Below are 24113 nucleotides of genomic sequence, written 5' to 3' on the forward strand. Positions count from 1 at the left end.
TAACATGTTAATGGCTCTGGTAAGTGATACACTTACCAGGCCCTATGAGCTGATAGGATTTATTAGAGTCCATTTAGTCATAATACAGAATAGAGGGCAGAGGGACAGACATGAGGGCAATCTCCTGTCACCAGCCACTAAGTTACATCTATTTATATTGCACCAGGGCTTAACAGCTCACTTAAGAATGCTAAATATCAACCTCACTCTGAGGAACACTTCAGGAAAAACTTCACTTGGCAAAACTAAAAGTGTTTTGGTTTTCATTTCTTCAAGGACATATGTGATTGATTTTTGTGTCTGATTCTAAAGAGCCAGTTGAGCTCTTAAGAAGCATCCAAGGATTTAAAATCTAGTGCGTTTTTGGGCTTCCCTGGTGGCGCAGTGATTGAGAGTCCGCCTGCCGATGCAGGGGACACAGGTTCATGCCCCGGTCCGGGAAGATCCCACATGCCGTGGAGCGGCTGGGCCCATGAGCCATGGCCGCTGAGCCTGCGCGTCCGGAGCCTGTGCTCCGCAATGGGAAAGGCCACAACAGTGAGAGGCCCACGTACTGCAAAAATAATAATAATAATAATAAAATAAAATAAAATCTAGTGCATTTTTGATGAGTGGTTGTTTAAAGCTTGCAGAAGCACAGCTTCAGAAACCTCCAGTTTACCAACAGTGTTCCATATACGGCTCCCTCTTTTCTTGGCTGGATTCTGTGAATGGAGAAAGTCTTTGTCAATTCTTAGGATGTATTATTGGAGGAAGGGATGGATGCCAAAGATCACAATCTCAATCCTTCAATTTCTTCATGGCCCCATACAAATATAAACAAGATCACATTTTAGAAAGACTCTTGATAACATGTCTTTGCCAGAGTTGAATTCTCAAGCCATTTTTAGCTGCATCAGTCTGACCTCCGGTTTAAATGCAGAATAACTGAGAAAAGAACTAGACTCAGAGCCAGAAAACTTGGTCCTGGTCCTGGCTCGATAACTCGCCATTGGTGTCATCTTGGATACTTTATTTCACTTCCCCAGTTGCAAAATTGGATCCATAATAGTCCTGCCTACACTAAGGATTACTGTGGACCCTACATGAGATATTTAAGTAAAACTCTTTGTAAAGTGGAAAGTGTACAAGTACAAGAATCATTAACGATGGTCCCTGGGAAGACATTATTTTGAAAGAGTAAGTGAGAAGTTAGAAATTCTCACTTCCTTTAATGAGCTTCAGTCCATCATACTTAGAGTAAGTTACTTACATTTCCATCCACCATCTTCTTCAACTGGAAAACATGTAGCACACAATGGATGCTCAGTCAACATTTGTTAAATGAAAGGTGAGTAAATAGAAACATTGCCTCTCATTTACCAGGGAGTATGGCAAGATGACATACTGAAACAGATCTGAATTCCTCTCACTCTTTCATCGTGATATTTTTTGCTATCATTTGGAATAACAGAATGTTATTGTTTTCTTCTCCCAGCACATCTAAAACATCCCTAAATGACTTCCAATAGAAACTAGAAAGTCAAATGGTCTATTGTCTGTCAGAGGATTCCAGACCCTATTAGTCCATTATGGCTTATTATTCATCATTTATATTTATACTTCTGCATTTTATTCTGTACAGCACAACTATGTAAGTATCTAAATTAATTGCAGATTAACTGTAAAGTCTTTAACGAGTGTTTCATACTGTATCCAAACATTGAATGAATTATGACAGTAATTAAACTGCTGTAGTCTTCCCCTGAAGTGAGTTGTAAGATCTCAAGCTTCTCATCCTATAGAATTATGGAAAAACATTTCCTTTTAGTGTAGGTATCTTGGCTCTTAGGAGCAGTCTCTGGAATTATCTACTGTAGAGAATCTACTCAAGATTATGTTAAGAAGAAAAAGGTTCTTAGTCCCTTCATGGAGGGCCATTTACCTCTAAGAAAACACTCCAGTACAGATGAGCTTCTACATATTCAGCCCCCAAGCTCTATAACAGTTTGCTCATTTTCACTCTCACTCTCCCACTCACTTTAACATCTGTGGAGGACTTTCTATTGCCAGACTCTGAGTACAGTACTGAGGCACAAGAGAAGCCTGGCATCCTTCCTGACCTTTCTGAGGCATCCACTGTCTGGGGGACTAGCCAGACAGCCATCACACAATATGAAAAGCGCTGTAACTGTGACATTGACATTGTGCTGTGAGAGTACAGGGAAGGGGTGATACATCCTGCCTCTCAGGTAAATGAGAAAGTGGATTAAAGGGAGGAAAAGGAGAGGCTTCAAGCAGGAAGAGATATCTGACCTATTTGGATTTAAAAGGATGATAAGTATTCTGTGTGTGTGTGTGTTTAAAGAGAGCAATGGAAAAAGGTAGCAGTTACACAGGAATCAATTTTTTCTAAGAAAGAAGCTGCTTTTAAATGCACCAGGAACTGCTAAGTGAATAATTAACGCCTCCACCCACCTGAGCCAGCTCTTCTGCTAGCTTTGCTTACGGGAGAGGCACTCCTTTTTCTGAAAGACACCCCTTCTCTTTTTCGGCTCCAAGAGCTGGTCATCTGTCCCAGAAGATTCAAGGAAACTGTGGGAAAGGCAAAACAAGTTGGGTGGGGCACTGGATGACTCAGGAAACTGGCGATGAGACTTTGGATGAGGAGGAGGCTGAGCCTCAGGACAGTGACTGACTCATCCACAGGTACCGCTTGAGCTCTCTGTGGTGGAGGCTTGATAAACATTTGTGCAGTGGGCAAGGGCCAGCCGTATGTAACAAATGCCCACAAGTCTTTTGGTCACTCTGCCCATTTTAAAATAAAGAGGTTTTCCTTTCTAAAGAAAGCTTACTTCTCATTTTTAAGTCTCAGGTGCTCATGGTATCTCCTGGAATGCCTTCCTCCTTATTTTGGTTGTAGCACCCACCGATTTTCTTTTTGCAATTACCTTGCCCAGCTTTCAGTCCCTGTGAATCAGGTGAGGTTGACACCATTCCCTCACTCCAGAGAAGAACCCAAGCCTGAGCAAAGAAAATATTGCATTCCCTTGGCAACCTCGATTGGTTTAGCGGTAAGCATGTGACCCAAATCAGGCCCATCAGAACCATCCCTGGGAGTCTGACTGGAACTCTGAGCAAAGAGGTATTCTCCATGGGAGTTGTTAAGCTGGTAGGAGTAAGCCTGGAGCCGCTGGGGCCTCCCAGCATCATGGTGGATTGATCGCCTGAGAATGAAGCTAACACAAAGGAAAGTGGAGCTGAGATAGGAGGACAGATTTCCAAGCCTGGTATCTGCTCCCCTTCCCTCTGCCCCCTTCCATGGATGTAGCACTTAGGTGGTCTAACACACTGCCACTTTGCTTTAGTAGATTAAATTTGGATTCTGCCACATAGCCAAAAGAATTGTGATGAATCTCAGCCCTAATCAAGATGACTCCAGATCCTGGTACCTTATTTATGAGCGTGTCGGTCACTTTCAGGGTTTGGAAGGTGGTACCTGGAGCTGCTCTTGCCTGGAAGGCCAGGCTGCTTATCCATTCCTCCTTTCCCTAATGGCTGCTATGTCCTAGGTGACAATCAAAGACAAAATTAATCTCATATTTGTATGGTGCTTTCCATGTTACGATCTTACAATTATTTCTCTTCTTTTTTTTGCAAGCAACAAAAACTTAAAGGAACTAAACTAAAACAGTGGGTTTATTATATTAGAATATAGAAGAATTACACACCAAATTTGAGCTGAGCTTTATGGGAACTAGAGAGTTACTAGATGTTTCTCCCACCATCTCTCCTCTTTTGGGGAACGCACAGCGTCTTGCCTGTTTCTCTCTGAAAGGCCACTTCATTCTTTTTTCTACAGGCCAGCTTCTCTGTCCACTCATTTGCTTGCACCCATTATAGCTACTCCTAAATGTAATCTCAGACCCCAAGTCTCCATCAACTTCCAACTTGGCTCTCCAGGGCTAAATGACTCAGTCTCTCAAATTTCAAATTCCTGTGAAAGAGACTCTGACTGGTCCAGCCTGGCTCAGCTGCCCACTGGCATCTAATCAGCTGAGGCCAGGTAAGAGGGTCGTGTAGCATGTAGGGCTGCCCCTTTTAGGCTGGAGGTAGTGGTGGATAGATTCTCTAAGTAGGGAATGTGGGAGGGAAGCAAATTATATCTTCAGTTAAACCTCTTTGTCTCATTTGATCCCCATATTTCTGACAGATAGAAATGATTCTCATCCCCCATTTAACGTAACTATGGATCTTGAAGAATGCACTGTTATCCATTAATGATGAAGTGAGCACGAATGAGAATTCTATTAGGAAAAGTTCAACAGAAAACACTGTTGGAGAATGGTGGACCCCTGTGCTCCTGGCATCCGTGTGGCTTACCAGCCGCTGCGGTGGTTTTAGCAGTAGTTGAGGTGGCTGAAAATCTAATTTTTTTCTTCAAGTGACAGTATTATAGTACTGTCATTTTTCGTACGATGCATTTTATTTATTATTTTATTATCATTTTTTAATTGTGCTAAAATTGGCATATAATATTTTACTGGAGATAAGCAATGCCAATCTGTCCGGATGAGAAGAGAGAATCAAAAATAAAATTGAATCTGACAAAAAACTTTATAAGTTTGAGTAGTAAATGCTGCCAACTGAATAGTGGTTATTTTGTTAAAAGTTCCCCATTTGGGCCTTCTGTGAGCACGGATGGCTGAATCTCAGATTTATAGCTCATTCTTCCACAAACTTGGACTATTCTGTCCTTTGTTTCCCATATCCCACCAGTCTTGGGCTGGGGAGAGGGAAGCAAAAGTTCATTCTATTTCTTTGTCTCTGATGTGACCGCTGTGCAGGACTCACCCCCCATCCCCAATCTCACCCCTCTTAAATTCAATCTTAAATAGTTCTCAGAGTCCCTGAGGGTATGCCATTCATGCAAAGTGGTCATCTTTAGTTGTGATGTGACAGCTGCCGTTCTCCTTTTCTCTTTTGTGGTACCTTGGTGAGTTATCTTCGTCACTACCACTGCCAAATTTAATGGCTCGCCCACTGATACCACAGACGGCCACTGAAGGTTCTGCTGTTACTGGCCATCAGTGTCTGCACCTCGATAGCCTCTGACAAGCCTGTGTTGAGAGCTCTGTCTGCCACCACTGCCACCGGAGTGCTTGTCTTCCATAGAACCTGTGCTGAGGTAGCTTTTTTGGGGCAGCCTCCTCTTCTGAGAACTCAGCCTTGATTGAATCACATGGCTCAGAGGATGATCTGAAAGATGGATTTTATTAAAAACACTTCCTAGGAGGCTACTTTTTGTCCTAGAACCAAACTTGTGGATCTCTACTTGCTTTCCCTGGGATGAGCCCCTTTGTGTCTCATTTAAAAGACCCTGGGCACTCACCCCATGGCCAGAGATGCTTGAATCGTAGGTGAATGTAGATTTCAGAACAGAATGTAAATAAATATATGCGAATGTATGGGCACCTTCTGACAGACTTTCATAAGTCTGTTATTGAATAGTGCTATATATATATAATCCTACCTCTAAGGTAGAGTAAAAGCAACTCATGTAGAAGGTTTTTTGGAAGTGCAAATGTGTCCCGGAAGACACACAGCTCTCCCATGTTCTGGGCCCGGGAGGATCTCGTTGACCAAGTCCTCCCAGGCAACTCTCCATGCCTTACACCAGATAATTGCTGCTCAAGGAGAGGGCGCTACTGGCCCTGCCAATGTGCTTGCTTCCATTTTCTTTTGTGGTAAGAGCTAGAACAAACAATTTGGAATTGTATAACTCCTGAGGAGCACATAATCCCAACTGGGATATTCTCCAGTTGAGACTTTCTCCAACTGGGAGATTTTTCCCTCCCCTGATCCACTTCTATTCAGCAGAGATCTCCAGCCTTTGAAGTTTTAGAACAATGCACAATTATTTAAGTCTGTGCACGAATACTTCATTAATGCATTTTAGTTTGTCATTCATGTTTTAGTCATAGACTTTCTGGAAAAGACTGTTTCTTAAACCAAATTTAGGACATCTAAATTTTGCACTTTTGAAACGCAAAAAAAAAAAAAAATTGTCAATAGTGATTTACAAGTGGAATCATTCCACTTCCATTATGACATTTTGATGGATTATTAAAATTTGTGTGCTCACTTGGTTAATCTTTGACCAGGGAAATGGAAGATGGAGAAGATGATAACAGTGATGATTAAAGAAGTAACAGTGATGCCTGTGTGCATCTATACATATAAAATGGAGTTAAGCTAGTGCAAGGGAGGAAAAAAAGTTTTTCTTGATGCTTTTAGGGTCCCTGGCCGAGTGTGAAAATTAAACCGACAAAGACAGATAAAGAGGAGAAAAGCATACAAATGTATTTAGTATACATTTTACATCATATGGGAGCCTTCATAAGGAAATGACCTGAAGAAATAGTTAAACCTGAGTATTTTTATGCTGGGTTTGATGAAGAGTGAACAGTTGAAGAGAAATATTTTAGGTCAAAGAACATGAGGTAATTGTAGTAAACTGGGGGAAACTTAGCGGGACCTGTTTGTTCAGATTCTTCTGGTGGTGTCACTTTGTTTTCAGAGATAAGGACGCTCCTTTTCTTAGAGTGTAGGGAGGGCGCCTCACATGGGGTTCTTGGGCCAGTGTTTCAGAGGAGAAAGAAGGACAGTGGCGGAGTGGGGAGAAGTCCCGTTTTCTCAAACTCCTTCAGCTTAAAATATTCAATACCCCAAAGTGTTATGTTTTGGGGTAGCATATCCTGAACCCCCTAACTAGTCAAACATCAGGGAGTCCTTACATTCTATCTATCCAACCCCCGGTGTCCTAGCAGTTTCACAATTAAAGATCTCTTAACAGGTAGGGAGCTGATAGAGTTTTCAACCCAGTTTAACATGTTCAACCCTGTTACATGTCTCCCATACACAACAGGGATCTAATAAAAGACAAATTTATGACAAGAAGCCCTCCCACTCTGAGCTGCTTCCTTTAGCTGCTGCTCTCCGGGGCTCTGAGCAGGAAAGATTAGCACCCACTTTAACTCCACTTTGGCTGCTACTCCCCTTCAGTCTCATATTTAACAACCTTTCCCAGGGCTGAGACAGTTATGAATACGTGGGTTTGCATTTTATTGGTTCTTCTAACTCAAAAATGGTCAAGGATTTTACAACGCAATGCCTCTCTCAGGTGGTCCTTTCCTGAGCAAATGGAACTGCTCTCTAGGAATAACCTGCTTGGTCATACGGGTGGCAACTGTAGCCCCACACCGGGCACACTCATCAGGGCCCAGGAAAGGAGGATGTAGAAGCATTTGAGAAGACCCAGTCCTTGAAATTTGGCCGTATTATATTTCATTGGTGGTATATGTAAGGAAAACAGAGCCCCAAGTTGCAACAGGCTACATTTATTTGGTGCCTTAGAGCAGAGCTTCTCCAATTTAATGTGCTTATGACTAAGCTGGGGAGCCTGTTGAAGTACAGATTCTGACTCAGTAGATCTGGGGTCGGGGCCTGAGATCTGCCTTTCTAACAAACTCCTGAGTGATGCTGAAGCTGCCGGTCTGTGGCACCACTTTGAGTAGCAAGTCTTTAAAGTTTGCCACGTATTCTCCTTGTCATCCCATTCAATCCCCATGACAAGCCTGTGAGGTACTTGACACATCCCCATTTTACAGAAGTGGAGGTAGGTTCAATGAGGTAAACAGACTTGCCCAGGGCTGTACAGCCATTCAGTCATAGAAAGACAAGTCCTGTGCTTTTCTTCCCACATGACTGGGGCTCCTCTGCATACCTCAGCCCTTGGCCCATAAGGTTGCTTAGGGAAATTACATATCAAGTCTTCCCATTTCAGAGAGCTGGTTGAGCAGTACACAGCTATGTATAATCCCAGTCCTTGTATCCTGTTAGATCTGCTCCTTTATGTTGCCTGTTAGCATGTTTTGGTTGGTGATTCTGTCATCCAACATACTTGCTAACCCTGTTCACTTTATACTATATCCACAGGTAGGTACAAAATTCCTGATTTCTCATATTTGGATTATAAATAGGCTTTTCAGTGATGTTTGCAGGCTCAAGTATTGATGGCTACATGGAGGCTCAATCTATGGAAGTAATATCAGGCAGTATACATAGAATTGCAAGAAGAGATTAAACATCTTCCCATTGATGATAACAATTGACAAAATGAGAATAATAATAATATAAGCTAGAAGTTGACGAAAGCAAAGTGGGTAAGCACATGGGCTTTGAAGTTTTGATTCTTGCTTCTGCCTCTTAACCAAATGAATAAATTTGGACCAGTTACTTAGCCTCTCTGTGCTTTGATTTCCTTGTATGTTAAAAGGAGATATGGTTTTTGTGACAACTAAAGGATTTAATTAATTCACAACAGTGCTGAGCACACAGTAATTGCTCCGTAAATAACAGTAGGCATCATTATTACCAACATACCAACCTCCTTATTTTTACTATAGAGCAGAAGAGGCCCAAAAAGCTTAAGTGACTTCAACATTTATTGACAAACAATTATGGAGATTTTGCTTTGTAGCAGATATTTACTAGTTGGTAACTAGACTAATGTTATAAGTTGGGAAGTAGTGGAGCTGATAACTGAACACAGACCCTTTGATTTCTAGTCCATTATGATGAGTGTATGTTCAACACACTTGCTGCCACTCTGGGTTTGTAATGGTTCTTTGATATTTCAAACAGTTCCACAGGCAGCAGTGACAGCAGTAGCCACCAAACTGTATCTTCTGTCCCCATTTATCTTCTTGAGACAGAGGAGCCTGGGAGCATGGACTGAAAGGCAGGGGGCCTGGAGCTGAGCCACAGGCGCTGCAGAGCTGGCGGATGGGGTGCCTGGCATGCAGGTTGGGAGTGCTCAAGCCCAGTGCCTGGTATTGTTCGCTCCAGGAATAACTTTCCAACCCCACCCAGAGATTGTTGGGTTTAGAATTGGCATCATTTACCTGGCTGAAGGTAGTGCTCCTGGTGTCTCTCCCCAAGTACGGCAGGGAATCTGGTTACCCTGTGCTGAGCGGCAGGGCACCTCTTGCAGCTAACCCTTCTTCTGCTTTATGCAGTTCTCCGTTTTTGACTGGATTTAAAAGCCTTTGTCACCAGGGAATCTCTGGCTCTGAGCTTTGGTAGTTTTGTTTGGAACAGCCTCTCCCCAGTGTTCAAGTTTCAGGTAAGGCCTCTGGTGTGTAACTAAAAGATAAGCACAAAGAGAAATAAAAATCTTTTATTACTTCTGTGAAACCAGGTATGTGCAAATAAACAACGAAGAAGTGCAACTGAATTCAAGAGAAGAATTGTGTGAACTCCCAAGGGGCTATTACCCTTCTCTTCAAACCAGGAGTTGCTATTTCACTACTTTGTTTTCCTCTTCCTTTAGAATGTAAATTTATGGTCACCAGTGGCAACTGGAAGGGTACGTTCCTTTAACAACAGCCTCTTACTGCCAATATTTATCACATTGCAAATTATTTCAATGTTAGCAAATAATTCCTTCAACAAAACTACCAATAATATCTCCTGTATATGAAGGCTGTGTGTGCAGAAAACCCAGGAATGTTGAAAACAGACCTTCATAGAGACTCTAGCCCAGGGGAATTCACTGTCCCAGTTACAGTGTTTTTGGATTGCAAAGCATAGAGGGCTCCGAATTGTGGAGTGTGCAAGCTGGGAGATGCTGTGGTCCTTTGCCTTTACACAGGGAATGAGAAGTCAGTAATGCTGACTTCCCAATGCATTTGTGATTTATGGAGTTGGACAAAGTTCAATTATTTTAAATGTTGTTTTATCACAGTAATACATGAATGTGATTTCAGAAGTTGAATGGGACTAGTAAGCTTACTGCTGGAGCTACATTTCTCTCACGCATACACATTTCACTGTCCAAAGGCAACTATTTTCTATTCTTTAAGCTCTTTATTCTTGAACTGGGTCCATTTTTCTAAATAATACACACACGCTGCTATCGTTCATCAATTTAGACACTAAAGTGCAGGAGGATTCTAGCTCTCTTACCTTCTACCCCATCCTGCAATACATTTATATCAAAGTTTTATAGCAATTCAGATTCTGGGTTTTCATGATTTTGTATGGAAATATCATTCATTGCCAAGCCTAGAAGTATGATCATATTTTCCATAAATGTTGTTACTGTTGTTATTTTCTGGGCTCGGTTTTCTGCAGCTATTGGGACATTTTCCATCAAACACACTCTCCCCCTTCAATGACCAGAATTTGCTGGGTTTTTGGTCGATAGACCTCTCCACTGCCAGCATCTCTTCTGTCAGCACATTTATCTAGATTGATTCCCTCTGGCTTCCGCCCAACCTCCCTGAAGAGCAAGATGTGAGGCCCCACAATGGCCTAAGATTCGTAAGTAGGCAAGAAGAGAGGACAATGTAAATAAAGCGAGAAGGCAATCTTTTTTTTTTTTTTTTTTTTCTGGTTGCTGGACTCATTCAAGTCCCATACTTGTTCAATTTATTTATTTATTTATTTATTTTTTTGCCTTATAACAAATTTAATCAGTTATACATATACATATGTTTCCATATCCCCTCCCTTTTGCGTCTCCCTCCCACCCTCCCTATCCCACCCCTCCAGGTGGTCACAAGGCACCGAGCTGATCTCCCTGTGCTATGCGGCTGCTTCCCACTAGCTATCTACCTTACGTTTGGTAGTGTATATATGTCCATGCCGCTCTTTCACTTTGTCACAGCTTACCCTTCCCCCTCCCCATATCCACAAGTCCATTCTCTAGTAGGTCTGTGTCTTTATTCCTGTCTTACCCCTATGTTCTTCATGACATTTTTTTTTCTTAAATTCCATATATATGTGTTAGCATACAGTATTGAGAAGGCAATCTTGAGCATGCAACTGTCTAGAGTTTTCTGAGCTCTTTAGATGCTGCGAGTTATAAAATGTTACCATAGTGTAAATGGGGACACTGGGTCAGGGGACAGCTTTAGAATCAAGTGGGGGTTGTCTGTTCTCTTCATAAATATGCCATGTACATTTGGACAGCCTGAAAATCGATTCCATTCAGAAACACATCATCTGGCTCACAAAACTTGGACTCACTCACCCCATGTTTAACCATCAGGTCCCCTTTGACTGCGTCTTCCTACTCCTCCTTTTCTCATCACTAGTTGAGGAAACTCAAGCATCTGCCAGCACTTACATTCCAGCCTCTATCACAGATCCCTAGAAGTACCAAGCACAAAGGCAATCAGTGCCTGTGCAACCACACACAGGCATGCACATACATACACACATCCCCAGATGTAACAAAGGGATCAAAACGTGTGCATGTATGCATGCACACATGTGCACGCACATATACACACACATATTGATCTGCTCTGGGTTTTTAATTCTCTGCGATTCTTATAAGACCCTGAACACAGAAATCAGAACACCTTTTAAACTTTGAGATGGAGACATCATGTGACATATTTGCCAGACTTTATGTGTATTCCTGTCTATGAGGATGAGAACCACTCCGGAATGTCTGTTTCTTTCTGGCTAGAGAAATAGAAAAGGTAATAATGGATGGAGGCATTGGCAGGGAAGGGATGATGGAAAGCTTGAAGACCAATTCTGTTGCATTTTTGCTTTCAAACCCAGGATACAGGAAAACATCATTTACAATAACCAATGCAAGTTATTCCAGATTATAAGCCAAGGACATGACAAGAAAAATTCTGGTAAGTCATTTTAATAAAAACTGAAAATTTCCCATGTCCTTGCTAGGTATGGAAATAACTCTCAAAAGATTTATATAGTTGTCAGTCTTCTCATGGCCAAGGGAGACTCCTACACTTTCTTCCAGGCTTGTTACTGGTATTTAGTCCACTACAGCATCAACTGAGATTTTCTTTCTGAAAATTTCACATTAAAAGGCATAAATTCCAAGTGGGAAAAACAAAGCCTAAAAGTGCATTCAAATCTTGTCTAAAAGGAAAAGAAATGTTTGACTAATCGTTGGAATTAATATATGCGAAGGTAGGATTTGTGGTCCATAAACCAAACGGGGCGGTCTGCAGATGATCCAAAGACAGAAAAATTGTCAGTGAGTCTTTAGCATTGTTCTTAGGAGAAGCTGCTAAGAAGCTGGCATTATAAGAATTGGGGCCACGTAGCAGGTGTATCCCCAAACCCGGAGATGGATCTCAGAGGATATTAACCTGAAGCCCGGGCCTTGCTCTTGACTCCCGTTCCTTTGACTCCACATTTGATAAGAACACATTTGATTATAATCTGGCTTTCCGAATAGAGTTTCCTATAGGGAATGAATACTTGATCAAATGGCATGAACATCCCAGTTGGCCTGCCAACTTTGGCTCTTGTTGCAAAAAAACTGGCCATCGGTTTGTGCACCACTTGCTTGAGAGGCGTTTTTTTTTTTTTTTTAATATATCTTCATTGGAGTATAATTGCTTTACAATGGTGTGTTAGTTTCTGTTGTACAACAAAGTGAATCAGCTGTAAGTACACATATATCCCCACATCACCTCCCTCTTGAGCCTCCCTCCCATCCTCCCTATCTCAACCCTCTAGGTCGTCACGAGTGGTGGGTTTTGCATTAGCCTGACTTCTAGAGAGCTAGCATGTTATGGTATAAAATCAGATTCATTAACCTGCAAATTTGAGGTGATCCAACTAATTCACTCCTCTCTCCCCCTACAGTCCTGTTCCTGCCATTTGCAGAGCCCAGGGCAAAAGTACAAATGGAGGACTCAAGCCTGCCTTACCCCCCTTTTCTTCCCACCAACAGCTCTAACCATCACAACAGGGGGGTGGGGGGTAGTTAGGGGGCCTATGTGAGCATCCATAGGGACACCCGAGTCATCAAGTCCAAGATCTGTCCCTGTCCCTGCCTACCCAGTAGCCGCTCCTTGGCCATTTCTGGAGCCCAGGGGTGTGGATATGGCAATGGCTATCTTTGGGAGAACAGACTCAAGGAAGAGGCTGGCATTTGCTATAGGCCATTTGGCGAGGATGTTCTGGGGCTGAGGGTTGACCTCAGGGCAGACACGTCTCCTTGGCTTCACGGACACCCTCACTATGTGGAGAGGGGTTTGCCCAGAGGAAGACCAGAGTGGGGCCCAGGCCATCGGACAGAGTTGCCCAGTTCTAAGGGTGACACTGCCCACATGATCAACCTTTCTCTACTTTTAGGACATTCAGGAGTGACCATATTACCTCTTGGGAGGACCTCTCTACCTCAGCCCTCTAAAACTGCAAGACTTCTGAATAGAATGTTATTTGCCAACTTGTGATCCAAGGGGTATCTGACACAAGTCTGTGGGCCATAAGCAAAGCCGTATACTGTTTGAAATTGCTCTTCAGAGAACTGGAAGTAACTTTGGGGTTCTCTATTAACATTTATAGAGGTTCCTCAGGCAATTAGACTGAATTCTGACCTATGAAGAAATGAAGGCCAGGGTCACAGCCTCACCTCTCTTAATTACAGGGTCAAGGACAGGAGACTTAACTGCTAAAGGAAATCCTTAATCTGAATGAACCCGAAATGCTTGGCCCAGGGGAATTAGCACATAGTGTTAGCAAATGACATTCAAATTGCTTTAAAATAATCTAATCTTCCAGAGCTCTGTGCTTGGCTGATGGAAACAAAAATTTGAAAGGAACAACCTGGAACTTACTGGCTTATAAATGTGCTTTGGGGCGGGATGATTGCAAAAGCGACCACATTTTGTTCCAAGAGATTTCACTGCTTTTTCACAAACACTCTATCCAATCTTGCTTATAGAACAAAACCACAGAGCTGCATCAAGAGTGGAGCAGAAAAGGATTTTAACCTACTCAGCCAGCTGGTCTATCACCTAGATTACATGGCGTGAGGAGGAAGAGAAAGATGTAAACATAATGTGACACACAGAGCAATCTCATGTGATTACCTGATAGAAGATGCCTTAAAGGTAAATGGATGGGAAATCAATGTTTACAAAGTTCAGGGTGGGATGACCAGTTGGTCGTTTCTGATAATATTGATATAGCTAAAGAGCTGTGGCCAGGAGAAGACTGGCCTCATTGGCTGTTCATATAATTTTATTTTTATTTTATTTTTTTATTTCATGTCAATCATTCATCCAGCAAATATTTAAGTACCGACCAAATGCAAGGCATTGTTCAACAAGAGAGCATTTCTATAGATTCTTTTCCTTTGCTTCCTTTCTTATGTTTTCTTCTACTTTCCATCTTTATTCCTTCACTAGGGAGGTAGTATAACAAAATAATTAGTCATGCAGGCCACGTAACCTACAGGAAGTTATTTCACATCTCTGAGTCTTGTCTTCCTCATCTGTAAAATAGGGATAGTGAAAATGCTGAGCTTACTTTGGTGGCTCAGCACACACTAAGCTCCCAATAAAAGTTAAATATGAAAAAAGGTTAGGAAAGAGATCATGATAATTTGCTTTATAGGCTGCTGAAGCTAACTTAGAGGCCACTTTTAGGAAAGAGTAGCATTAGCCAGAAATGAATCAAGGATGATATTTGTGACTTCCAATGTTTTATATTTCTTGAGCATGAAGAAACCACCAACATTAACTGAGCATATACCTTTTCAGGATATAAACAAAACTTTTTGAATATGTGATATTGGTTGGGGAGAAAACCAAAAACTTTTCCTCTACCCTCTTAGGTTTGGTGGCTGAGGCCCTGAAAAAGAAACTGACAAGAGACAGATTATCAGGAGAAAAAGGTTTATTTCATATCAATAGGGGAGGTCTCACAGAAATGAAGCGAAAACTCCAAAGAGGCAGATAGACCTGGAGGCTTATGTACCATTTTAACAAAGAGTGATAAATGTGGAGACATGACAAAAGAAAAAGGATCTGAGCTTCCAGGAGTAGTAAATTGTGGGAAGGTAAATATATGAGAAAGCTAATGGAAGACAAGGGTTGTTCATTTTTGTAAGGTTTGTACGGCAGATTCCTCTCAGTGCCATCTCTGGGCTAAGGGTCTAGAGTTGTCTCCAGTGACTAAGAATCACTCTACCTCTCCTGGTACAAGAGTGTTGGGTAGGGAGGACATCTTCATGAAGGGAAATTTATGTCCTGCTTTTAGGCAAATAGGATGGAAGCTAGAGACCTTTGTTCTGTGTCTATTTCTCAGTTGCCTTCAGCTCAAAATAATCCTTATGCCAAAGTGGCATATTTGGGGTGGCGTAGTCTTATCCCCTTTATATTATAAGGGGACAAGCCCCTGTACTTACTCTCAGCTGTGATTCCATAGTGACCAATCATTCCTTCCTCCTTGGTTTGCCCACTGGAGATCAGAAACTGTGTTCGGCACTTGGCAGAGTCCTTGTGCATTTAGTGGCTCTCTCTTTGTGGAATGAGAAAATTTTGGTAGATTGGTTCTCCTCTCTGTAGATGAAACAAAAAATACCACACAACTGGATAAAAACAATTCGGGCCATTAAAAAATCTTTAGGGTGGGCTAATCTGGCTTTATTAGATAATCAGTGTGTATGAAATAAGCAAAGAGAAACTAGTTACAGAATCCTGCCATGCACAGGGTTTCTTTGGTTGTTGTTGTTGTTGTTTTAACTCAACAAATGTAAATTCTCAAAGCCTAACTTCAACTCATCAAATTCAGTTCTCAAGCAATTGGTTCTATTGTTTTGCCTGCAAATTTATCACAAGTCTTGATTACTTGGTCTGCCTTGCTACTAGAGGACCTCCAGAATTCATTGACAGGTCCTTTGGTTTCCCACTGAATGGCTCTGAATGTGTTTCCTCTTGGGGCGGGGATGGAATTCTGGAACCATTTTGAGTTGGGAAACCATTTGTCAGTTGATGCCTGGTCAAACAGGTTCAGTCCCCACCCAACCCCATACCCATGTAGGCCAAAGTAGCTTGAGGCTAGAGCAAGTATGAAGGTAAATTCAGACTACTGAATACATATACTGTAATACTGGGGTACAGAAACATATCGATTGATTATTTATTTAATATATAATTTATTATAATATATGTTATTATTTACTTATTTATTATTTCCACACCAAACTCTCTCTCCTGTGGATAAAGTCTAGGCTCCTTTACACAAGAGGAAGTCTGGTGTAGTGGTTAAGAATGCAGTCCTGGAGACGGTCTACCCAGCCATTGGTCTACTACAGCCATCTTGCTACTAGGAGAAGGGGGTCTGCCTGAGGGTGAGGCCAACATGGCCAAAAGCAAAGCTAAGACAGAGTGAGAAACCAGGTCCTGGAAATGCTGTGGGGGAAAAACTATGTCACCCCCAAATATGCCATTTTGGCATAAGGATTATTTTGAGCTGGAGGAAAATGAGCATCAACAGATGCCAAAAGAAGCCTTCCTGGAGCTTCCCTTATCTAAAAGCAGAAACTTCTGAGAAATGAAGACTGCCATAAATCTCCTCTTCTGGCCATGAAGAGATGGAAAGTTGGCTCTGAGATGGACATACACAAACAAACCTTCCTCCATTAGTTTTCCTATATTTACCTTCCCAGAGTTTGCTGCCCTTGGAAGCCTAAAACCTTTCCATTGTCTTGTCACTTCTCTACAAATGGATTGTTCTTTGTTAAGATGCTATGTAAGCCCCAAGTTCTAATCACTCCTTTGAGTTACTCATCACTGAGTCTTTTTCACAAAGTATATGCACACTGCACATATTAATAAACTCTGTTTTTCTCTCATTAATCTTTCGTCAGTGAAATTTGCAGGGCTCCAGCTGGAGAACATAGGAGGGTAGAGGAAAAAGTTTTCTTTTCCTCCCCTACAATGCTATTAAAGAGCCCTGATCAAGCTGAGCTCAAAGCCAGAACTATCCCTAGATTTTTCAAACATGTAAGCCAAAAACATTTTTGTTTTGCCTAAACTATTTTAGGTGGGGTTTTTCCATCATTCACATTCTCTTCTCCATCTATCAAAATTTTCCCAGGTATCCAAGCCCAGTTCAAATGCACGCTCTATGAAGCCTTCCTTGTTCCCTCCAGGCAGAATGGCGTCTGCCTGCCTCTCTCCCTCTTTTCTGTTCCTGTGTAATACTCAATTAACACTTCTCTTAATGCCCTTACCAATTATGCCATGGGCCGTTAAGTGCCTGAGAACTCTAAAGCTAGATTGCTTATGTTGCAGTCCTGGCTATTAACACCTGCTAGCTGTGTCATATCTTCCCTAATAGAATATAAGGGGCTCAAGGCAGAGATCTTGGCTTAAGCCGTTTTCCTGTTGTGCCACCCACCTTGTTGTCCTATTCCCTTGAACAAGGCCTGATTATAGACCTACCTATGAATCCTTGCATTGCCCTCCACCCGCTCTCTCAATTAGAAGACTGATATTCCCTTGGTCTTCCTACTATGCTCAGACTCCAGGTCTTTGCCAGGCCCTGAAAACATGTTAGAATCCGGGACTTCCTAAACCTTTTCCATTCTGTTGATGCCTGATCAAGGTTATGACATAAACATACAGTCTCAGTGACTGACTGTTCCTTTCTGGATTCTGGAAATGGCTGGTGCTTAAAGACAGATAAATGTTGCTTCAGTGGTCTATCTTGACTGCAGTTGACTCATTCCCAGAAATACAAAGTAATTTCTATTCCCTGGCTACTAATAAATGTCAGTTCCAGATCCATACTGTCTTGCCTTTGCTTTCCTGAAAGGCAATCCGAAGGGTTAACTGTTGACATAAACCCTTTACTCAAATGAACAGACTCCAAAGAGTTCGTGGAAAGAATATTAAATCCAGATGTTCTAAGATGTTGCCCTTGAGCTAATGGGAAAATAAAAACAACGTAATTTAATAGAGTCAAATGCATATAAACACATAACAGAAAGGATTGAAGGCTTTTAGACAATGACCTATGTTATGGTCCCATTTCTGTCACTTAATAAATAGATGACAGTGGGCAAATCACATAATTTCTGTGTGCCCTTCAGCAAAATGGGATTGATAATAAGCTATTTTATCTCTATTACACTGAGTTGAGATGATGACCAAATTGGCTGGTGTATAGTTGCTTTGCTACACATATAAGGTATTGTTGTTATTATTACTATTACCAAGTGATCCAGGGTGTGAAATCTAATTTCCTAGTGAGACTTTTACAAAACAACATTTGGTAATGGTTGAAATCCAACATCCTTGTGAAAAGCAAGTTTGACTCTTTATGAATTGGTCCCATTTATTTTGTGGGTAAATAAAGTAATGTATGAGTTTCTGAAGTCTGTTCCTGCTACTTTCATGTTTAGAGCTGACAACTATAATCAGATTAGGAAACAATAATGTAATATAACTACATAATTATAATTCTTATGACAGATCAATGAAATGGAGCAGAAAAGCAAGTGGGAGTATTGAACTGGAGGAATCCAAGTCTGGGTGCTGGGTAAAAGGTTCTTTAGGCTCCTTGTTCATGCTGGGCTTGAGCTTACCCCATTCCAATCGGCATTGGTTTTCCTGCTTTAACATTATACAGGTTATACTCAGACTTCTTCTCACCATGGTGTGAACTTAGATTCTTAGGAGCTATGAAATTTGTCTCCCTAAAGTACTCCTTGGCAAGATTAATTTAGCTGATGTCTGCCTGTAGAGTTACCATGTTGACATTGCAAAAGCAATCTGGGTAAAACTGATGGTGCCTTAGCACTAATCAAAGCAGTGACACCAAACCTTACTAATAGTCACTGATTGTATTCCTTAACACCAGCAACTCCCAACCTCGACTCCCTGAACACCTCTACACAGACAAGGTCTCCTCATAGGTTGGCCACGCAGCGTCTTTGGGAGGCTGGACTACTGAGGCATTGAGCACAGGCAAAGATGCCCTGTGCATGACAGGGAAGCAGACAGCATCTGGACTTTGGTTTGAGCAACGAGGAACTCAGGAGGAACTGGGATATACTAGAGATTAGAAGACCTTCTCTCAGTTCTGGGTCCTAAGAATTCTCCTGCTTTCTTGTCTTATCTAGGAAGCAGTTTCAGGCTTCAATAATGTCTAATGAAACTTTGCACCAGACAGGTAGGATGAGCACTCAGAGGAAAAAATGAAACTGATTTAAAGGAAATGAGAAAATGCAAAGGGAATAATTCTGGCACACACTCCAGTGTGTAGATCAAGATAAATATATGCTACTACGATAAAGGTACTGCATTTGTATTCTCCCTGTTTAGGGGACTGCTTATTTTATGAATGATATGTCATTGAAGTGTATATCTGTTTGACATTTGTCCTAAAGCCAAGATGAAGTTTATTACGCTCTGCTGAGCCATTAATGTCTTGCAGAGTGGAAGTGTTTTTAAGGCAATTGATGACACCACAGAAAGGGCAAGATCAGAATTTGGAAAACCTTTGGTATATCCTTTGGAAAATGGACAAACATAAGCAGAAAGGAATCTAATAGGGAGAAAAGCAATTCACTAAAAGAGGAAAAATAAATGGGGTAGAGAAGATTGACTTTGTACACACATCTTCCACTTAGTCATTGGATCAGAGGACAAACACAAATCAACAGTTCCAGTCAACTCCCTGAATTCTCATTTTCTCTAAATAACACCACTTCTCATTTTTTCTTATTGCAGTATAGCTGATGTACAATATTATATAAGTTACAGGTGTACAATATAGTGGTTCACAATTCTTAAAGGTTATACTGCATTTGTAGTTATTATAAAATATCAGCTATATTCCCCATTTGTACAATATATCCTTGTAGCTTATTTTATACATAATACACCCTCTCATTTTAAATCTACCCAGATCAGAACTTTTCTTTTGCTGCAGGAATGCAATTAACCCCTCCTCATTTATTTTCTTCATTTGGGAAATATTTACTGAATACTTCCTAGGTGCCAGTCATCACATATACAAAGAAAATGCCACATGATCTTTGCTGTAATAACAAAGATGAGCCCAGTGCAGCAGCAAACCCTGTTTTTTTTTTTCTAGGCACACAGATAGATGGAAATAGGCTGAGAGAAGGCTAAATAAGTTGCCTAAGGTCATACAGCTAGTAAAGTTGCAGAGCAGGATTTAAACTTAGGGTAGAGCAAATTTCAAATGTAGGTGACAGGCTCAAAAACAGACCATTCACTGACCACTGCCTGTATTTAAATCTCATGCCTATCCGAATTTCAGAAAGGACTTCACTAGAAGGTAAAGTTCACGTGAGCTGCCAACTTGCCCTGCAGTTAAGTAGCACCATGTGACTGAGTCTAGACCAGTAGAATGTAGGTGGAAACGGTAAGAAAATATTATATACCCCCAAATTTCTTGACAATTAGAGCTAGAAAGGGCCACTTAGGGACATCTAGGTGATATCTCCCACAAGAAAACTATGGCTTCAATGGACAAATTTACTTGTAGACAGTTATCATTTAGCCAGTAAGGTTTTTAATTTCTTTGGTATGGATGTGCCATCTTCTAGTTTGGACCCATTTCCCATGACACCCACTGTCTCACATTTGACTACTGTCACATACTTGCTCACACTCATGCATGTAAACACCTGGCCCTTCCAGGCCTGACCCCTAAACACTTCTCTCACATTCCTTCAGGGGTGCTATCTTCCCCACCTGCCAGCCAAATGCTGATAAGCTAGTGGAAGATTCTGAGGACGTAGAGGATAAAGAAATCACAAGATGGAAGAATCTGGGATCCTGAATGACTGTGTGGAGTAAATCATGCCCCATTGGACTATGACATGAGTGCAAAAAAACCCCAAATCAAACACACTACTGTGTTAAGCCATTGAATGTTGAGGCTGATTTGTTTTAGCAGTTAGACTACCATGGCTAAACTGTGTCCTAGAAAAAAAAAGTGCATAGTCCAGTATTTTTATATTTATAGAAATATAAAAATATCACATCCATAATAATTACTCCTCTCAGAGACTTCATGGTATTTATAAACTCTCTTTGGTAACATATTCATAGAATTTCAGCCCTAAAAGGGAACATGACAGCTCTTTATACATGTGATATTGGAAATAGGAATAAAACACACAAACGTTTCAGGGGCCAGGCTTCACATGCAAGACTGTGAGAGAATATGTGAAAGCAATCAAATGTGAGACAGTGGGTGTCATGGGAAATGGATCCAAACTAGAAAATGGCACACCCATTCCAAAAAGCAATCAAACTGACTTTAAAACTTTATTGGGTAAATAATAAATGTTTACAAGTAAATTCGTCCATTGAAGCCACAGTTGTCATATGGGAGACGTCACCTAGATGTCTCTGAGTGGCCCCTTCCAGCTGAGATTGTCAAGAAGTTCTTGGGTGTATATTTCTTATCCATTTTCCTTGAAAATATCATACAAAGGAGAACTTCCTAGTCCAAGATGACACTGTTTCCGGATCTTAGTGCTTTATTCCATTCATCTCTAAGAGTCCAAATCATTAACCTAATACATAATTATTGACAGGACTAGCTACATAATTTGTGGGGCACTTTGCAAAATGAAAATGTGTGGCCCCATGCAAAAAGCAGGAAAACAATGGCATTAAAGGTACTAAAACAAACTTTTCCTTCTTTTGTGGTTTCTCTCTTGATCTGTCATGGTGTTTTTTACTTAATGTTTACTTAATTTTGCTACTTCATGTGTGCTCCCTCAGGTACAGGGATGCTCTTGGGGAAATGCAGATCCTCACAGGCAGGTAGGGCCCCACTCTAAGACTTGCTGTGCAGCACCATGCCTGATGCGTCGGGCCCTGGGTGGGACAGGTACGTCCTCTGAGGCACTGCAACCTCCATACCAGCGTGCACTTGGCACCTGGATCAGGTGTGAATGAGAGCCTTGCCGCCTCAGTCGCCCTCTGAATGCATGGTGGTGTCGCGGGTCCAGGGTAGGATGGCTGCTGCCCAAGCCCCTCCTGGAGAAACCACGGCCACTCGCATCCAGGCTTCACACCACGTCCAGACCCCTGCCTGAGTCACAGTCCCCCTCACCCCCACCACGTAACCGAGGTCCCACCCAAGGCACAGAGAGTGGAGAGTGGGCAGCCAAGAACCCAGGGAAGCGAGGAGGTGCAGAGGTGGCCGGAAGTAGGACTACACGTGAGCTGAGCCGAGACTCCCAGTGCCCTGCCCAAGTTTCACTGTCCCATCAGACTTCACCCATAAAATACAAATTCAAAGGTAAAATTATTAAGAATTTCAAGATGGCGACCACAGAGCATTAACCCCAAGTGTGGAGCTCTTCTGAGAGGGTCCCTGATTATGGAGCACCTACTAGCTGCTTAGCCCCAGGGATGCAGTTATGATCAAAATAGACCAAGTCCCTACCCCGATGGAGTTTACATTCTAATTAAGTCTTTATTGAAGTGCAGATAAGCGTGGGAGGGGTCATACTTTGATGAACAGTTTAATTATAAGAAAGAGTTAGCAAATGGTCAGTTTTTAAGCCTACCAAAGAGACCTGAACTTTGCACAGCCCTGGGTTTGGACACTGCGCTTCCACATTTACTAGCCTGTGACATTGTGCAACTTACGTAACACTCTCTAAGCCTATTTCCTCATCTGTAAAGTGGGAATGATAGTAATACCCATTTCTATAGGCAACGAGCCTAGATGGGCACATCCTCATGGTTCCGTTACTACTTTTTTCTCTTTTTAATTGAGGTATAGTTAGTTGATGTATAATTATTATATGTTACAGGTGTACAACATAATGATTCACAATTTTTAAAGGTTATACTCCGTTTAAAGTTATTATAAAATATTGGCCATGTTTCCTGTGCTGTACAGTATACCCTTGTAGCTTATTTATTTTATAAATAGTAGTTTGCACCTCTTAGTCCTCTACCCCTATCTTGCCTCTCCCCCCTTCCCTCTCTCCACTGGTAACCACCAGTTTGTTCTCTGAGTCTGTTCCTTTTTTGTTATATTCACTAGTTTGTTTTATTTTTTGATTCCACATATAAGTGATATCATACAGTATTTGTCTTTCTCTGCCTGACTTATTTCACTCAGCATAATACCCTGTAAGTTCATCCATGTTGTTGCAAATGGCAAAATGTCATTCTTTTTATGGCTGAATAGTATTCCTATATATATATATATATATATATATATATGTATATATATGTATGTATGTATATGTATACACACACACACACACATATGTAACTTCTTAATCCATTCATCTGTTGATGGATACTTAGGTTGCTTCCACATCTTGACAACTGTAAATAACGCTGCTATGAATACTGGGTGCATATATCTTTTCAAATTAGTGTTTTCATTTTTTTTGGATGTATACCCAGGAGTGGAATTTCTGGGTCATATGGTGGCTCTATTTTTAGTTTTTTGAGAAATCTCCATACTGTTTTCCCCAGTGGTTGTACCAGTTTACATTCCCATCAACACTGTACTAGGGTTCACTTTTCTCCACATCCTCACCAACATGTTCTTTTTGATGACAGCCATTCTGACAGGTGTGAGGTGATATCTCATTGTGGTTTTAATTTGCATTTCCCTAATGATTAACAATACTGAACATTTTTTCATGTGCCTGTTAGTCATCTGTATGCCTTCTTTGGAAAAACGTCTTATCAGGTCTTCTGCCTTTTTTTTTTTTTTTACTATTTTTGCTGTTACTATTTTTTAGTAGTAGTTCATAGTATTAATATCCATTAGCTTTAGCTTAAATGAACAGAAATAAAATGCATGGAATTGGAGAAGTGACTGTGGGAGAGAACAAGAGTATTCAGGTGGAGGAAGCACTTTTTTATCTCGTTGCAGCTAACTAACCCAAATTTAGGTTATTTTTACTTATTTAATGCCAGCTGAACGAGATTGTATCTTTTTTACTTTACTGAATTGACTGAATGATTTGATGCTGTATGAAAAAGGAATCTAATAGTATAGCTTCCTTTTATTTTTGTAAAGGAAAATTAAGTTTTAAAGTTAAATGAAGCACAGTTTATTTCTGATTTCTAGAGGCAAGAAAACGATCATATGTCATGGATTTCTCACTAAACTATGAGTAATGAAATTTGGTGTTTATATTCACTTCCACCACTGACCTGTTAAGTGCATTCTTTCTAATCTATGGAGAACTGTAGTGGTAACACTTGTCACATTTCCTACTGAGGTATTTTGAGGATTAGGTCAAATTCTTAAAATAC

General features: G+C 41.2%; 1 protein-coding gene across 1 annotated transcript in view; it reads right to left on the reverse strand.

Moving 5' to 3' along the window:
• Window positions 1-24113, reverse strand: part of LOC309811963 (uncharacterized protein) — a gene marked incomplete at its 5' end in the record, with an annotated part of 234192 nt that overhangs the window by 38157 nt on the left and 171922 nt on the right. Inside the window, 4 exons of the mRNA XM_082635325.1 lie at window positions 2458-2574; window positions 8946-9186; window positions 11078-11196; window positions 15233-15386. Coding sequence (XP_082491451.1) covers window positions 15293-15386 — 94 coding nt within the window. The 3' untranslated portion in view covers window positions 2458-2574; window positions 8946-9186; window positions 11078-11196; window positions 15233-15292. The remainder of the gene's footprint in view (window positions 1-2457; window positions 2575-8945; window positions 9187-11077; window positions 11197-15232; window positions 15387-24113) is intronic.

The sequence above is a fragment of the Mesoplodon mirus genome (genome assembly GCF_964341445.2).
Source record: "Mesoplodon mirus genome assembly, chromosome: 11".
Taxonomy (NCBI): domain Eukaryota; kingdom Metazoa; phylum Chordata; class Mammalia; order Artiodactyla; family Ziphiidae; genus Mesoplodon; species Mesoplodon mirus.